Raw genomic sequence first — 14,246 nt, 5'->3', positions numbered from 1 at the left:
AATGCATCCCATTAACAGGAAGTCAGATGTGATTTATCTCATCCAGAAAGCTCTCTGATTTGACAAGTGGCAGCTACCTCACTAATCTGTGGTCATCAAATCTTCTGGGAGAGAGGTTTTCAAGAAGCTATGCTTATTGCCCACATAACAGCCTACCAGCTCTATATGGGCCAGTATATACGGGACATCTTGAAGCAGGAGGTAGCAGAGCAGCTGTCTTAGCAGCAGCAGGATACAATCCAGTCACTAGTGCATAAGGGCCTGGAGTGCGGGAAACACAGGGTCTGGTTGACCTATGGTGTTTTCGAAATGGCATCAAGAGTCTCTGCAGCAGGGATCAATGCTGGTAGACTTGCCTGGCAGCAAGCCTTGGACCTCCAACCGGAGGTGCAAGAACAACTTGCAAATGTATTTATTTATTTATTTATTTATTTAAAATATTTTATATACCGTTGTTTGTAGTTACATCACAACGGTTTACAAAAGCATAAAACAAATTCAAAGAAATACATTTCAGTAACAAATTCAAGAAGGCTTTAAAATAAATACAAAAACATTCGATGTAGCTCAGGGCCCCACCTACTTGCCGGGAGTGGACAATGTGTTGGCAGACAGGCTGAGTCGCACCTTTCAACCGCACGAGTGATCTCTCAATCCCTCAGTGGCGAACTCCATCTTCCAACAATGGGGATTTCCTCAGATAGACCTCTTTGCGTCTCCTCAAAACCACAAAGTAGAGAACTTCTGCTCTCTCATTTGCAGCAAACACTCTCAGCCCAGAGACGCATTCTCCCTCTCGTGGGCAACAGGTCTGCTCTATGCATTCCCTCCACTTCCTCTTCTCTCGAAGACTCTCGTGAAGTTACGTCAGGACAAGGGAACCATGATCCTGATAGCACCTCACTGGCCACGCCAAGTGTGGTTTCCAGTACTGCAGGATCTCTCCATTCGCAGGTACATTGCCTTGGGAAAGGACCCACTTCTGATCACTCAAAACGACGGGTGCCTCTGCCATCCCAGTCTTCATGCCTTGTCCCTGACGGCATGGATGTTGAAAGGTTAATCCTTCAACCACTTAACCTTTCTGAACCAGTTTCCCGTGTCTTGATTGTTTCACGGAAGCCTTCCACGAGAAAAGCTTATTCTTCCAAATGGAACAGGTTCACGTCATGGTGCTCTTCTCAGTCCCATGACCCTTTTACCTGTCCAGTCGCAAAGTTTTTGGACTACCTCTGGCATTTATCAGAGCCAGGTGTAAAAACTTCTTCCATCAGAGTGCATGTCAGTGCGGTAGCTGCCTTCCATAAAGGTATCGGGATGTTCCTATATCAGTACAACCCCTTGTAACACGTTTTCTGAAAGGCTTGCTTCACCTCAAGCCTCCACTGCGTCCTCAACCTGGTTTTGGGTCGACTCATGAAATCACCATTCGAGCCTCTTCATTCCTGTGATCTTCGCTATCTCACATGGAAATTGATTTTCCTTTTGGCAATCACTTCAGCTCGCAGAGTTAGTGAATTACAGGCCCTAGTTACCTATCCGCCTTACACTAAACTTCTGCAGGACCGGCAGTACTCCGCACTCACCCTAAGTTCTTGCCTAGGGTAGTCTCAATCCATTATACTACCTACCTTCTTTCCCAGGCCCCATTCCAATCCAGGAGAACAGGCTCTGCATACCCTTGACTGTAAACAGGCTCTAGCATTCTACCTAGACCGTACAGCTGCCCTCAGGGAAAGCACTCAACTGTTTGTCTCTTTCCACCCTAACAAGTTAGAGAAGCCTGTGGGTAAGCAGACTCTCTTCTCCTGGTTGGCGGACTGCATATCCTTTTGCTACCAGCAAGTGGGCATTCCATTCCAAGACCGTGTTAAAGCACACTCTGTGAGGGCCATAGCGACTTCAGTAGCACACCTACACTCGGTGCCGCTTTCTGACATTTGCAGGGCTGCCACCTGGAGTTCTCGCCACACCTTTGCAGTCCACTATTGCTTGGACAAAGGTGGAAGACAAGATTCCATCTTTGGCCAGTCTGTCCTGCGTAACCTCTTTACAATGTGACGTACCAACACCCTTCTGCCTGCCCGGTAGGGTTCAGGATGCCCTCGTCCAAATTTCATCCCAGTCCTGGTGCTTTGCACACCTGGGTACATTTGGTGCATTTCTCGGACATCCTCAGCTCGGTACTCACCCATATGTGAGGACTACCATCCTGCTTGTCCTGTGAGAAAGCAAATGTTGCTTACCTGTAACAGGTGTTCTCACAGGACAGCAGGATGTTAGTCCTCACGAAACCCGCCCGACGCCCCGCGGTGTTCGGTTCGTAAAGTTTTATTATTTTATTTTTCGGCGCTGCCTGTAGCTTTTAAATAAGACTGAAGGGGGACCCCTGCTGGCTGCAGGGTTAGTGCCTTGCTGGGCATGCCCAGTAGGGGCCAGTCAAAGTTCTGGAAACTTTGACAGAAGTTTTCCGTGATTGGGCTCCATCCTGTGATGTCACCCATATGTGAGGACTAACATCCTGCTGTCCTATGAGAACACCTGTTACAGGTAAGCAACATTTGCATTTCTGAAAATAATCCATCATTCGCACGCAGAACTGCACTCTAAGCTGAACAGATGGATTCTTCCAGAACTTTCTGGAAAGGGCAAAAGCCTTTCTCTGCCCATGTGCAGTTGTTCAGCTGCCATTGCAGCCCCCTCATGCTATGTAAAAGCTTTGATTGGAGGTGAGAGTAACTCTGAGGAGGAAGAGTCTGTGTCACTGAACTGTCGTTTTTTGTTTTGTTTTTTTTTATTATTATTAAATGGGAGGACAGTCCAACATTATGTAGTTTTAAAGCCAGGTTTAGTTATGCTTCTTTAAAACAATTCATATTCTGCTGATCCACAAATCTCATCCAATTACAAGTATATAAAATAGGGTCGTTGCAAATGAAAGCTCTTGGCATTGTAGCCCAGTAAAGTTGTTGGTTCCAACTGATCTGGAAGTCCAAAGAAGCAAAATGAATCTGCAGGGCCAAAACCCTCCTCCTCACCCCTAACCAAAAAAAAAAAAAGTCCTGTGGTTTGTTACTGATATATTCAGCTCCTTTGTATGTTGTGTTGTCGTTTTGAGTAGCCTTAGCTCATAAGATTTATATTATGGATCTTATCTACCCCGCCCCAAATTTTGGAGGTTGCAGGAAAGAAATACTTTTAAAATAAATTCAAAGATCAGTGAAACAAATACTGTCACTTTAAATTAAGATGCTGCCATGTAGGAGATATGGGTTTTATTCTAGAGCCGGGCCTCTGCTCCTTAGGCTGGCCAGGGCTGGGGGGGACACTGAAGGGACAGCATTCAAAGTCTCTGTAATCTTACACTAGTGACTCCTAATGGCCAAATGCATGCATGCTGGGTGCCAGAGAGCCACAATTGTCACAAAACACTTTGGGACAATGAGTTTTGATTTTGGCCCCAAGCGGGTATATTCTGGTGAGGGGAAAGAATGGTCAGCATAGCCTATCCCACCAACAAATAACTTTTTAAAAAATACTTATACTGCTGAGCAAGGAAGGGGTGCAAAAGTGTTGGAGCGTGGGAAAGGACAGAGATGGGGTGATGGGATTGGAGGTTAGGGGTTGTTTTGGGGAGGGAGGGATGCGAATTAGGTGGGGAATCAGAGGAGGAGGAAGTCTGTCTGCCTTGTATTATGCTACAAGCATTTGTGTCTCCAATTTGTTTCTTGCTTTAACCTTTGTGAATGGAAAGCTGTTTAAAGAGTTTTAACACTAGGATTTTTCTGTGCTTAGGTTGCCCTGTTGGATTTTGGAGCCACAAGAGGGTTTGATGAGGAGTTCACGGATATTTATATTGAAGTGAGTGTCGTGACCAGCACTGCCTCCTAGCACAATGTGTTGAGCCTTGGCAGACATGACTTTTGTTTTCCAACTTTCCCTGGATTTCTTCTCACCAATCTTAGCCATATATCATGCAAAAGCACTTAGCTTTAATTTAAAAAAATAAAGGGTATTGATAGCTAAGAGCCCACTTCTATTAGCTACCTTCCCACTTTCTGGCAGTGAGCAAATAGCTGCTTTGACTATTCTCCAGTTAGAGTGAAGTGGTGAGTGTTTCACACTGTATCTGCTACAAATGTAATCCAGCAAAGCTGAAAATGCAAACTGAAACATCAATGCAGCAGCAAAAACCAAAGGAATATGAAAATGTAAAGATCAAATCGTATTGGTCTTGTTCTATCACTTGCATATATAAGGTATCTCTTTAGAAATATCAGTGGACTGGTCAAATATGAGCTTCAGGTTTTCATGTTCATTTGGTTTTTGATGCCTTACAGAAATTTGTGTGTTATGGATATGTATGTAATATGTTTCTTGTTTGGATGCAAGAGCTGAGAAGCAGTTGATCTTGGCAAGCAGAGGCAGTAGCTGCCCAAAACTTACCTTGTTTTTCTTATGATTTGGAAGATGCTTTATGCTGATGTTGGGGATACCTCACTCGCTATTCCCCATTTCCTCTCTTGCTTCACATTTTATTGATATGAAGTGAGGTTATCTATGGTGACCACTTCAGCAGCTTTGGGGTTAGTGTAGCTTAAATCTTGCTTTGCTTTTAAAAGTTATTTCCTGGCGTGTAGCCAGATGGACTCAGAACGAATGGGACAGTATCCGCGTGCTAGCAGTTGGAGACGGATCTGACGTCAGCACGGGGTATATATATCCCCACAGGAAGCGTAGCAACTTAGTAATTTCCGTCTCCAAAGCAGTTTGGAGAGCCTGCACGCTAGCTGAGCGTGCTTTCCAAATCTACTTTTCTTTTTCTTTTTCTACTTACTAAAACTTCTATAGCATCGAGCTCCTGCGGTAATACCCAGGGGGGTCCCTCCCCCAGTTGAGCTTCCCGGGGTGATTTCCGTGGTCCCCCGGAGGTGTAAGTCCTCGGTCCGGCCGAATTGCGGCAGGGACACAGCCCCCGGGCGAGGTTCGGGTGAGGCTTTCGAGGCGCCTCGGTCCCGGCGTGGACGAGGCAGCGGGTGCATATCCTCAAACGCGGCGGTGAAGGTACTTGCCCTCTCCCCCTGCAGCTGGAGACCGCCCAGGTTCCAGCCGGGAAGCGCCGAGGATCAGGTAAGGCGTACATTTCTTCTTTCTGGTCTCCGAGGAGCAGAGGATCAGGGGCGTGGCACGCCATGGAGGACGCCATTTTGGGGCCTGGTTCAGGTATTGCGCGCCCGTAATAGGCGCGGCTCTATTCCTCCTTGTGCGTATATTGCCTTATTGTTGTGAGCATATGCCACCGAGCGCCTGTTGCTGAGAGCATATTGAATGCCACTGAACGTGTATTGCTAACCGCATATTGCTGAGAGCCTATTGAATGCCATTAAGCGTGTATTGCTAACCGCATATTGCTGAGAGCCTATTGAACGCCAGAGAGCGTGTATTGCTAACCGCATATTGCTGAGAGCCTATTGAACGCCATTAAGCGTGTATTGCTAACCGCATATTGCTGAGAGCCTATTGAACGCCAGAGAGCGTGTATTACTGACCGCTTATTGCTGAGAGCCTAGTGAACGCCATAGAGCGTGTATTACTGACCGCTTATTGTTGAGAGCCTATTGAAAGCCATTTAAGCGTGTATTGCTAACTGCATATTGCTGAGTGCATATTGCATACAATTGAGCCATTTTCTTGGCCGCCTATTGCTGTTCACATATTATTATTATTGTGCGCCTCTTATATTAAGCGCCTATTGCTGCCGCATATGGTTCTTATTGTGCGCCTGTTGTATTAAGCGCCTATTGCTGCCGCATATGGTTATTGTGCGCCTGTTGTATTAATCGCCTATTGCTGCCGCATTTATTTATTTATTTTATTTAAATTTTTATTTATTTAAATTCTTTTAATATACCGATGCTCAAGACCAGGTCTTATCGTACCGGTTTACAATGAACTAGGGGGAAAAAACCAGTTAACAATATTGTTATTATTGTGCGCCTATTGTATTAAGCGCCTATTGCTGCCGCTTATTGCTATTATTGTGCGCCTGTTGTATTAAGCGCTTATTGCGGCCGCATATTATTATTATTGTGCGCCTGTTGTATTCGGCGCCTATTGCTGCCGCATATTATTATTATTGCGCGCCTGTGGTATTAAGCATTCAGCGCATATTTTTCAATGGATCAGAACGCAGCAGCGTCTTTAGCGGCGGCACCGCCTGCCTCAGGCATTAAAGCCCTTGGCCTCTGCTCTGCATGCCAGCTTAGAGCCACGCGCAGTGAAGAGCCAGACTTCCTATGTGCCCAATGTGAGGAGGCCGTGGGACCCTCAGGCCAGGACCAGTCTCAGCCACGATTTGTTGACAGTTCCCCAGGGGCTACCCCGGATTTAGGGGGCAGTCTCGACCAATCGGGAGTCCCGGGGGATCTTGTACCCCGGAGATTAGAGGCTGCTTCGATTTCCTGGGTGGATCTCTTTAAGGGGATTCATGCCTTTGTACAGATGCAAACGGCTTCCTGTCCAGGCCCTGCGGTTCCTGCTGTTCCTGTTGTTCCTGCAGTGGCTGCGACTGCTGCGGCTGCTGCTGCGGTAGCGGCTCCTGCGGATCCTGTTCCTGGACCCTCACTCCCTTATCGTGAGCGGGACCTCCCGCCGCTGGACAGTCTGGATCAATCAGACCAGGAGGTCTCACCGGACGAGTCCGAACTCCCGGACGAGGGGGACCTTCCCCCAGGGATTGAGCCATATAGAACCATGAGACTGTTCTTCCCTAAGGAGGATCTCTCCGACCTGGTGTTCAGTGTCTGGCGGAATTGGATATTACAGGTCCCAGCGCTTCGGTACCCTCTGCGCAGAACCCCCTGTTGGAAGGTCTTCATCCTACAGCCCGCCATTTTCCATTCTTACAAGCAGCACAACAACTGATAGATTTAGAATGGGCTGCACCAGTGGCCGCATTCAAAGGGGGTCGGGCCCTGACGAGCATGTACCCATTGGCACCGGCTATCCAGGACCTGCTGGCGTGCCCTCAGGTGGACGCCTTGATTAGCGCTGTGGTTAAGCGCACTACCATTCCAGTTGAAGGGGGGACGGCCCTCAGGGAGCCTCATGACCGGCGACTGGACGCCATTCTGAAACAGACCTTTGAGGTGGCAGCTCTATCTTTGCAGATCGCGAACTGCTGCACAGTGGTGACGCATGCCTGTTTGTCACAGGTTAGAAACAACGCTCCAGCAGCAGACATGGAGTCAGCTCTCTCATTCCTCACGGATGCTGCATCTGACCTGGTCCGGACAACTGCTAAAGGGATTTCATCCTCCGTAGCTGCCAGGAGGCAGCTCTGGATCTGGAGATGGTCAGCTGATGCGCCTTCCAAGACACGCCTCACCAGATTGCCCTTTAAGGGCTCCTTCCTATTTGGCAGCGACCTTGATAAACTGGCCAGTACATGGGGTGCCTCTCCAGTGCCCAGACTGCCGGAAGATTGGTTCAGAAGGGGCCAGCGCGCCTTTCCAAGGCCCTCCAGGGGCAGGAGTTCACAGCGCTTTGTTCCTTACAGGGGTCGCTACCAGGCACCACGTCCTCAGGCCAGGAATCAGTCCTTACGGACCAAGCAGCGCAAGAGGGGGGCTGGTCCGGGCTCGGGTCCCGGCCACACCTCACAATGAGAATTCGCCGATTCATCTGGGGGACGGAGCCATAGGGGGCAGGTTAACCCTCTTCTACCCCAGATGGGTCGAGATCACGTCGGACCAGTGGGTCCTCGCCATTATCCGGGAGGGATATTATCTGGACTTTCATCATCTCCCTCCGGACAAGTTTGTGGAATCTTCATGTCCCATGCACAAGAAGGCAGCATTGGAAGCTACCCTGGCGAGGCTCCTGTCCTTGAAAGCCATCATCCCAGTACCTGCCTGGAAAGTGAATTCTGGACACTATTCCATTTATTTCATGGTACCCAAGAAAAGGGGGTACCTTTCGGCCTGTCCTGGACCTCAAGTCAGTCAATCGATACTTACGGGTACCGAGGTTTCGCATGGAAACTCTGCGCTCCGTCAAGGCCACAGTACAGCCCGGAGAATTCCTCACGGCATTAGACCTGTCAGAGGCATACCTGCATATCCCGATCCATCCGGATCATCAGCGCTACCTGCGCTTCAAGGTTCTGGGACGCCACTTCCAGTTTCGGGCTCTGCCCTTTGGGTTGGCCACGTCATCACGGACATTCCCCAAGGTGGTCGAGGTGGTAGCAGCGGCACTCCGGCGGGAAGGAATTCTGGCCCATCCCTACCTAGACGACTGGCTGATCAGGGCGAAATCTCGAGAGGAGAGCGTTCGGACAACCAACAGAGTGATCGCCCTTCTGGAAAGCTTGGGCTGGGTAATCAACCTCAGCAAGAGCTGCCTACAGCCTTCCCAGTCCCTGGAATACCTGGGAGTACAGTTCGACACCCGGGCAGACACAGTCAGTCTCACTACCAAGAGAAAGCTGAAACTTCAGCAGCGTATCCAGTATTTGATGGGAGCCTGTCGGCCCATAGCCTGGGATTATCTGCAGGTTCTTGGTCTCATGGCATCCACCCTGGAAGTGGTGCCTTGGGCGAGGGCCCATATGAGACCTCTGCAACACTCCCTGCTCTCTCGCTGGAGCCCCCGTCTACGGGACTATTCCACGCACCTTCCTCTGCCAGCCAGAGTACAGACCCAGTTGCGGTGGTGGTTGCAGTCCAACCACATGAGCAGGGGGTCGAAGATGTCCTCACCCACGTGGACCTTGCTCACCACAGATGCCAGCCTGAGCGGCTGGGGAGCACACTGCGAAGAACTCACCGCACAAGGGCGGTGGAACAGAGAAGAGTCAGCGTGGAACATCAACAGTCTAGAGGCCCAGGCAGTCCGATTGGCATGCCTTCGATTTGCTCACAGACTGAAGAACAGAGCAGTCAGAGTGATGTCCGACAACGCCACCACGGTGGCATACATCAATCGTCATGGCGGAACCAGAAGCCGACAAGTATCTCTGGAGATCGCCCCACTGATGACTTGGGCAGAGGCGAACCTTCAGGACATCTCCGCCGTCCACATTGCCGGGAAGGACAATACCACAGCAGACTTCCTTAGCAGAGAAAGCCTAAATCCGGGAGAGTGGCAGCTGTCACCCACAGCCTTCCAGATGATTGTGGGTCACTGGGGGATTCCGGACATGGATTTACTGGTGGACGAGTCCAATGCTCAAGTACCCAGATACTTCAGCCGCAAGCGCGACCCGTTCTCACACTGAATCGATGCCCTGGTCCAGCCGTGGCCTCCAGGGACTCTGCTATACGCCTTTCCTCCATGGCCTCTGCTGGGCGCCATCATCCACAAGATTCGGAAACACCGGGGCCTAGTTCTTCTAGTGGCACCAGACTGGCCAAGAAGACCCTGGTACGCGGACATGAGAAGACTACTGGCAGGGGAGCCTCTTCCCCTGCCTCCTCTCCGGGACCTTCTACGTCAAGGTCCCATCCTCCACGAGGATCCAGCTCAATTCTCTCTTACGGTCTGGCCATTGAGAGGGCTAGGCTGAAGAAAAGAGGTTACTCGGAGCCCGTGATAGATACACTCCTCCGAGCTCGCAAGTTTTCCACATCCCTCACCTACGTTCGCATCTGGAGAGTATTTGAAGCATGGTGCGACACTCACGACACCAATCCACATGCGACCACAATCCCTATTGTGTTGTATTTCCTGCAGGATGGACTTCAGAAGGGTCTCTCCCTCAGCTCCATCAGAGTTCAGGTGGCTGCGCTGTCTTGCTATGGTCCCAGGAGGGATGGCAAGATCATCGCCAAGCACCCAGATGTTTCTCGTTTCCTGCAAGGAGTCAAGCATATTCGTCCACCACTAAAGTGGCCTGTGCCCTTATGGAACCTCAATCTTGTTTTGGATTTCCTCGCGAGATCCACCTTCAGACCCCTTCGGGGACTGTCTCTCCGTTCTCTAACCTTGAAGATGGTGTTCTTGCTGGCTGTATGTTCAGCACGCCGCATCTCAGAGCTACAAGCACTGTCCTGCCGTGATCCCTTTCTCAGAATCACTCCTGAGGCTATCCATCTTCGCACTGTTCCCTCCTTTCTACCGAAAGTGGTTTCACAGTTTCATCTTAACCAAACCATATCCTTGCCTACCACGGCGGGTTTGAAGAAATCTGAAGAAGGGCGTTTATTACGCCATCTCGACATTGGCAGATTGCTGCCCAGATATCTGGAAGTGACACAAGACCTACGAAAGACGGACCATCTGTTCGTCCTGCACAGCGGGAAGAAGCAAGGTGAAGCGGCCTCGCGGCCCACCATCGCCCGCTGGATTAAAGAAGTTATCAGAGCAGCTTACGTAGAGGCTGGGAAGTCTCCGCCTCTACAGGTCAAGGCTCATTCTACCAGAGCACAAGCGGCATCCTGGGCGGAATCCAGGATGCTGTCGCCTGCGGAAATCTGTAAAGCGGCGACATGGTCCTCCCTCCATACCTTTTCCAGGTTCTACCGTCTGGATGTCCAGGCCAGGGAGGACTCAGCTTTTGCGAGGGCGGTATTACATGGTCCTCAGGCAGCCTCCCGCCCAGGCTGGGAGTAAAGCTTTTGTACATCCCATTCGTTCTGAGTCCATCTGGCTACACGCCAGGAAATGTTGAGATTACTACCTGATAATCTCCTTTTCCTTAGTGTAGACAGATGGACTCAGCATCCCGCCCAGCTGCCTGCGTACATGGGTATCACCGATTCACGGTAAGCCGTGTCATCTATGTCTATAAGAGCGTACACTCTACCAGGTGTCAACGCCTTCCGGTTGGGAATGCTGGCGGTCTCCAGCTACTATCAATCGGTCAGGGGAATCCTGTTTCACTTTTCACTGAGCGTCAGTACACACATCCATAACAGCTTTTGCAAGGAAGATTACTAAGTTGCTACGCTTCCTGTGGGGATATATATACCCCGTGCTGACGTCAGATCCGTCTCCAACTGCTAGCACGCGGATACTGTCCCATTCGTTCTGAGTCCATCTGTCTACACTAAGGAAAAGGAGATTATCAGGTAGTAATCTCAACATTTAAAAAGTCAACTTTACTTTTTTTTTTTTTTCCAAATCCGTTGACGCAGTTGAAATTTCAGGCAGCTTAAAATGTACCTTATGGCTCACGTTGCCTTAACATGATGTCTGAGGATTTTAGTCGCACGAGAGCATAGATTTTCCTGAACCACTTTATAGATAAGAATAATAAGACCCAAAAGGAAGCAGAAATCAAGAATTCAACATTAAAATATATATTCTGCTATGAAAAAGGCTCTTGTTATGTCATTTAATAAAGATTTAAAGTGACCATCATATAGCGTCTCTGGTGCTACTAGACTTATTTGATAAAGCCTTTAGAGCCCGAGAACCTGGTGTCTCTGGGTGCTGATGGCTTATTAATCAAGCCTTAAAGCACTACTGCCAGTTTAATCATCAGTCACTGTTTCATTGTCATGGCTGTGGCTATCTTAGCTGTGATTTTCAATTAGCTGTTTTCAAAATCCTCCTGGAGGATCGACTTCAGGACCAGATTAAAAAGATAAGTGCACATTATACATTCTTCAAATGTGCACAATTTTGAAAACAGCCGGGCGCATAAAACGCCATGCACACAGCTACACGCATAACGGTGCTGGGTGCACAGCGGCACGCTTAAAGGTGCCGGGCGCACAAATAGGCCCGTGTGCACAGCTGCACGCACATCCTCCGTACGCACGCAACTTAGGCGCACCCAGAACGCACAACTAAGCCTTCCGGCATGCGCTTTGTGCACAGAATACGCTCACAAATCATGGCACCACCAACCAAGAAAGCCAAGGGACAAGCCCTTTGCCCAGCCTGCCATCTGCAAGCGGCACAACCCGAAGGGGTCTCCGCCCTCTGCCTGCAATGCGAAGAAGCTCTGGGGGAACCTTAACAAGGTCCCTCCCAGCCAGTAGAGGAATCAGACTCCACCAGTGATACCAGTCCGGACCCCTCTATTCCCGACTCAGCCCCTCCCCAGTGGGGGCCCTCGGGGAATGCCGCTGGACCGATATGGTCCCAGGAACCTTACCTGGGAATTATTCGCAGAGCTGCAAACCTTCATGCACACACAATCAAGGTTACCAGCGACTCAACTCCTCCATCCGAGTTCCCAATTCCTCCAGCGCAGAAGGGAACCGCATTCCCAGGGAATCGACGCCCTCTTCCAGCCCTGGCCACGGGAAGTCCTGCTGTACACCTTCCCCCCATGACCCCTCCTGGGGGGAATCATCCGCAAGATATAACACCACAGAGGGCTAGTACTCTGGTGGCCCCAGACTGGCCAAGAAGGACATGGTACGCGGATAGGCGGAGGCTTCTGCTGGGAACCCTCTGGGTCTGCCGCCACACAAGGATCTACTCCAGCAAGGACCGATCCTTCTCGTAGACCCGACTTGATTCTCTCTCTTATGGTCTGGCCATGGAGCGGTCTCGCCTGAAGAAGAGCGGATACTCGGGGGCAGTGATCGACACCTTGCTATAGGCATGCAAGTTTTCTTCCCACATCCTTAACTTATATACAAATATGGAGAATATTCAAAGCCTGGTGGGAAGATTGCGACATCCCCCGCGGACAGTCAAGATTCCCATGATCTGGGAATTCCTGTAGGACAGCGTGATGAAAGGGTTGTCTTTCAGCTCCATCAAGGTCCAACTGGCCACGCTGATCTGCTTCAGGACCAAAGTGGATGGCATCAGCCTATCATCCCATCCAGATGTCTCACGCTTCCTGAGGGAGGACAAACAAATACAACCACCCCTGAAGTGGTTGGTACCCTATGGAACCTCAGCCTGATATTAGACTTCCTAGCAGGGGCTTCCTTCAGACCTCACGGCCTGTCGCCACGGCTCCTGACCTTGAAGACAGCATTCCTAGTGGCAGTTTGCTCAGCCCATCGAATCTCCGAACTTCAAGCGCTATCATGCCAAGAACTGTTCCTCAGATTCACACCGGGATCCATACAGCTACCCACTGTACCTTCCATTCTGCCAAAGATGGTTCCTCATTTCCACCTAAACCAGACCATCTCGCTTCCATCCCCAGATGAGTATAAGGACTCGGAAGACTCAAGCCTTCTTCGCCACCTGAACATAGGCAGACTCCTAGTCCGATACCTGGAAAGATCGGAACCCGTATGAAAGACGGACCATCTATTCATTCTTCACAGCGGGAAGAAACAAGGGGAAGCGGTCTCACGGGCAACCAAAGCCCACTGGATCAAAGAAGTAATCAAGGCAAGCTACGTGGAGGCAGGCAAGCCTCCACAGCTGCAATTCAAGGCCTATTCCACAAGGGGCCCAGGCAGTGTCCTGGGCAGAAACCAAGATGCTGTCACCCGCCGAGATATGTCTGGCGGCGACGTGGTCCTCAATTCATACCTTCTCGAGGTTCTACCGCCTGGACGACCAGGCCAGAGAGGACACAGCATTCGCAAGGGCAGTCCTAAATGGACCACAGACAGCCTCCCACCCAGTTTGGGAGTAGCTTTTGTACATCCCATTGGTCCTGAGTCCATCTGCTACACGCTAGGAAATGGAGAAATTACTTACCTGATAATTTTGTTTTCCTTAGTGTAGACAGATGGACTCAGCATCCCACCCATGGCTGCCCCGAAATACGGAAGCCTCGGAGGACACTCCCCAAGAGCAGGACAAGCTCGGGTAAGCCAGTCCTTACTCCTAGTGAAGACACCCACATTTGCCTGGTGTCTGCGCTTCTCAGTTGAACACGCTGGCAGACACCAGCTAGAAACCATGTCAACCAGTTCAAGTTATCCAAGTTATCCAAGTTAACCAATCACACACATAGCCACAATTGCTTTTCGAAGAGAAAACTGAAGAGCAGAGCCTCGTGCACGGGTATATGTAGTGCTGACGTCAGATTGAAATCTGACTCCGCATCCAACTGCTATCAGGAGCACACTATACCCATTGGTCCTGAGTCCATCTGTCTACACTAAGGAAAATGAAATTATCAGGTAAGTAATTCTTTCTCTATTTTTGGTCAATACAAAAACCAAATCATTCTGGTGTCTCTTCTGAAGCTGTCTTTGCATTTTATACATGTTCTTGGGGGGGGGGGGGTAGATGTGATTTCCTCCTCCTTGCTGTCATGGGATTAATCCCACTTTGGGGGGGGGGAGTGTCCTGTACTCGTTTGTTAGTATGGG

The 14,246-nt window shown here is 50.0% G+C and overlaps 1 protein-coding gene across 4 annotated transcripts in view; it reads left to right on the top strand.

Moving 5' to 3' along the window:
- The window catches only part of COQ8A (coenzyme Q8A), a 351,468-nt gene that overhangs the window by 331,308 nt on the left and 5,914 nt on the right, over positions 1–14,246 (top strand). For all 4 annotated transcript variants that reach the window (XM_029593040.1, XM_029593043.1, XM_029593041.1 and 1 more), the window contains one exon: positions 3,796–3,861. In XM_029593040.1, the coding sequence (XP_029448900.1) occupies positions 3,796–3,861 (66 nt within the window). The remainder of the gene's footprint in view (positions 1–3,795; positions 3,862–14,246) is intronic.

This window comes from Rhinatrema bivittatum, chromosome 3 (genome assembly GCF_901001135.1).
Source record: "Rhinatrema bivittatum chromosome 3, aRhiBiv1.1, whole genome shotgun sequence".
In the NCBI taxonomy this organism is placed as follows: domain Eukaryota; kingdom Metazoa; phylum Chordata; class Amphibia; order Gymnophiona; family Rhinatrematidae; genus Rhinatrema; species Rhinatrema bivittatum.
This window is presented reverse-complemented; position numbering and strand designations above follow the sequence as displayed.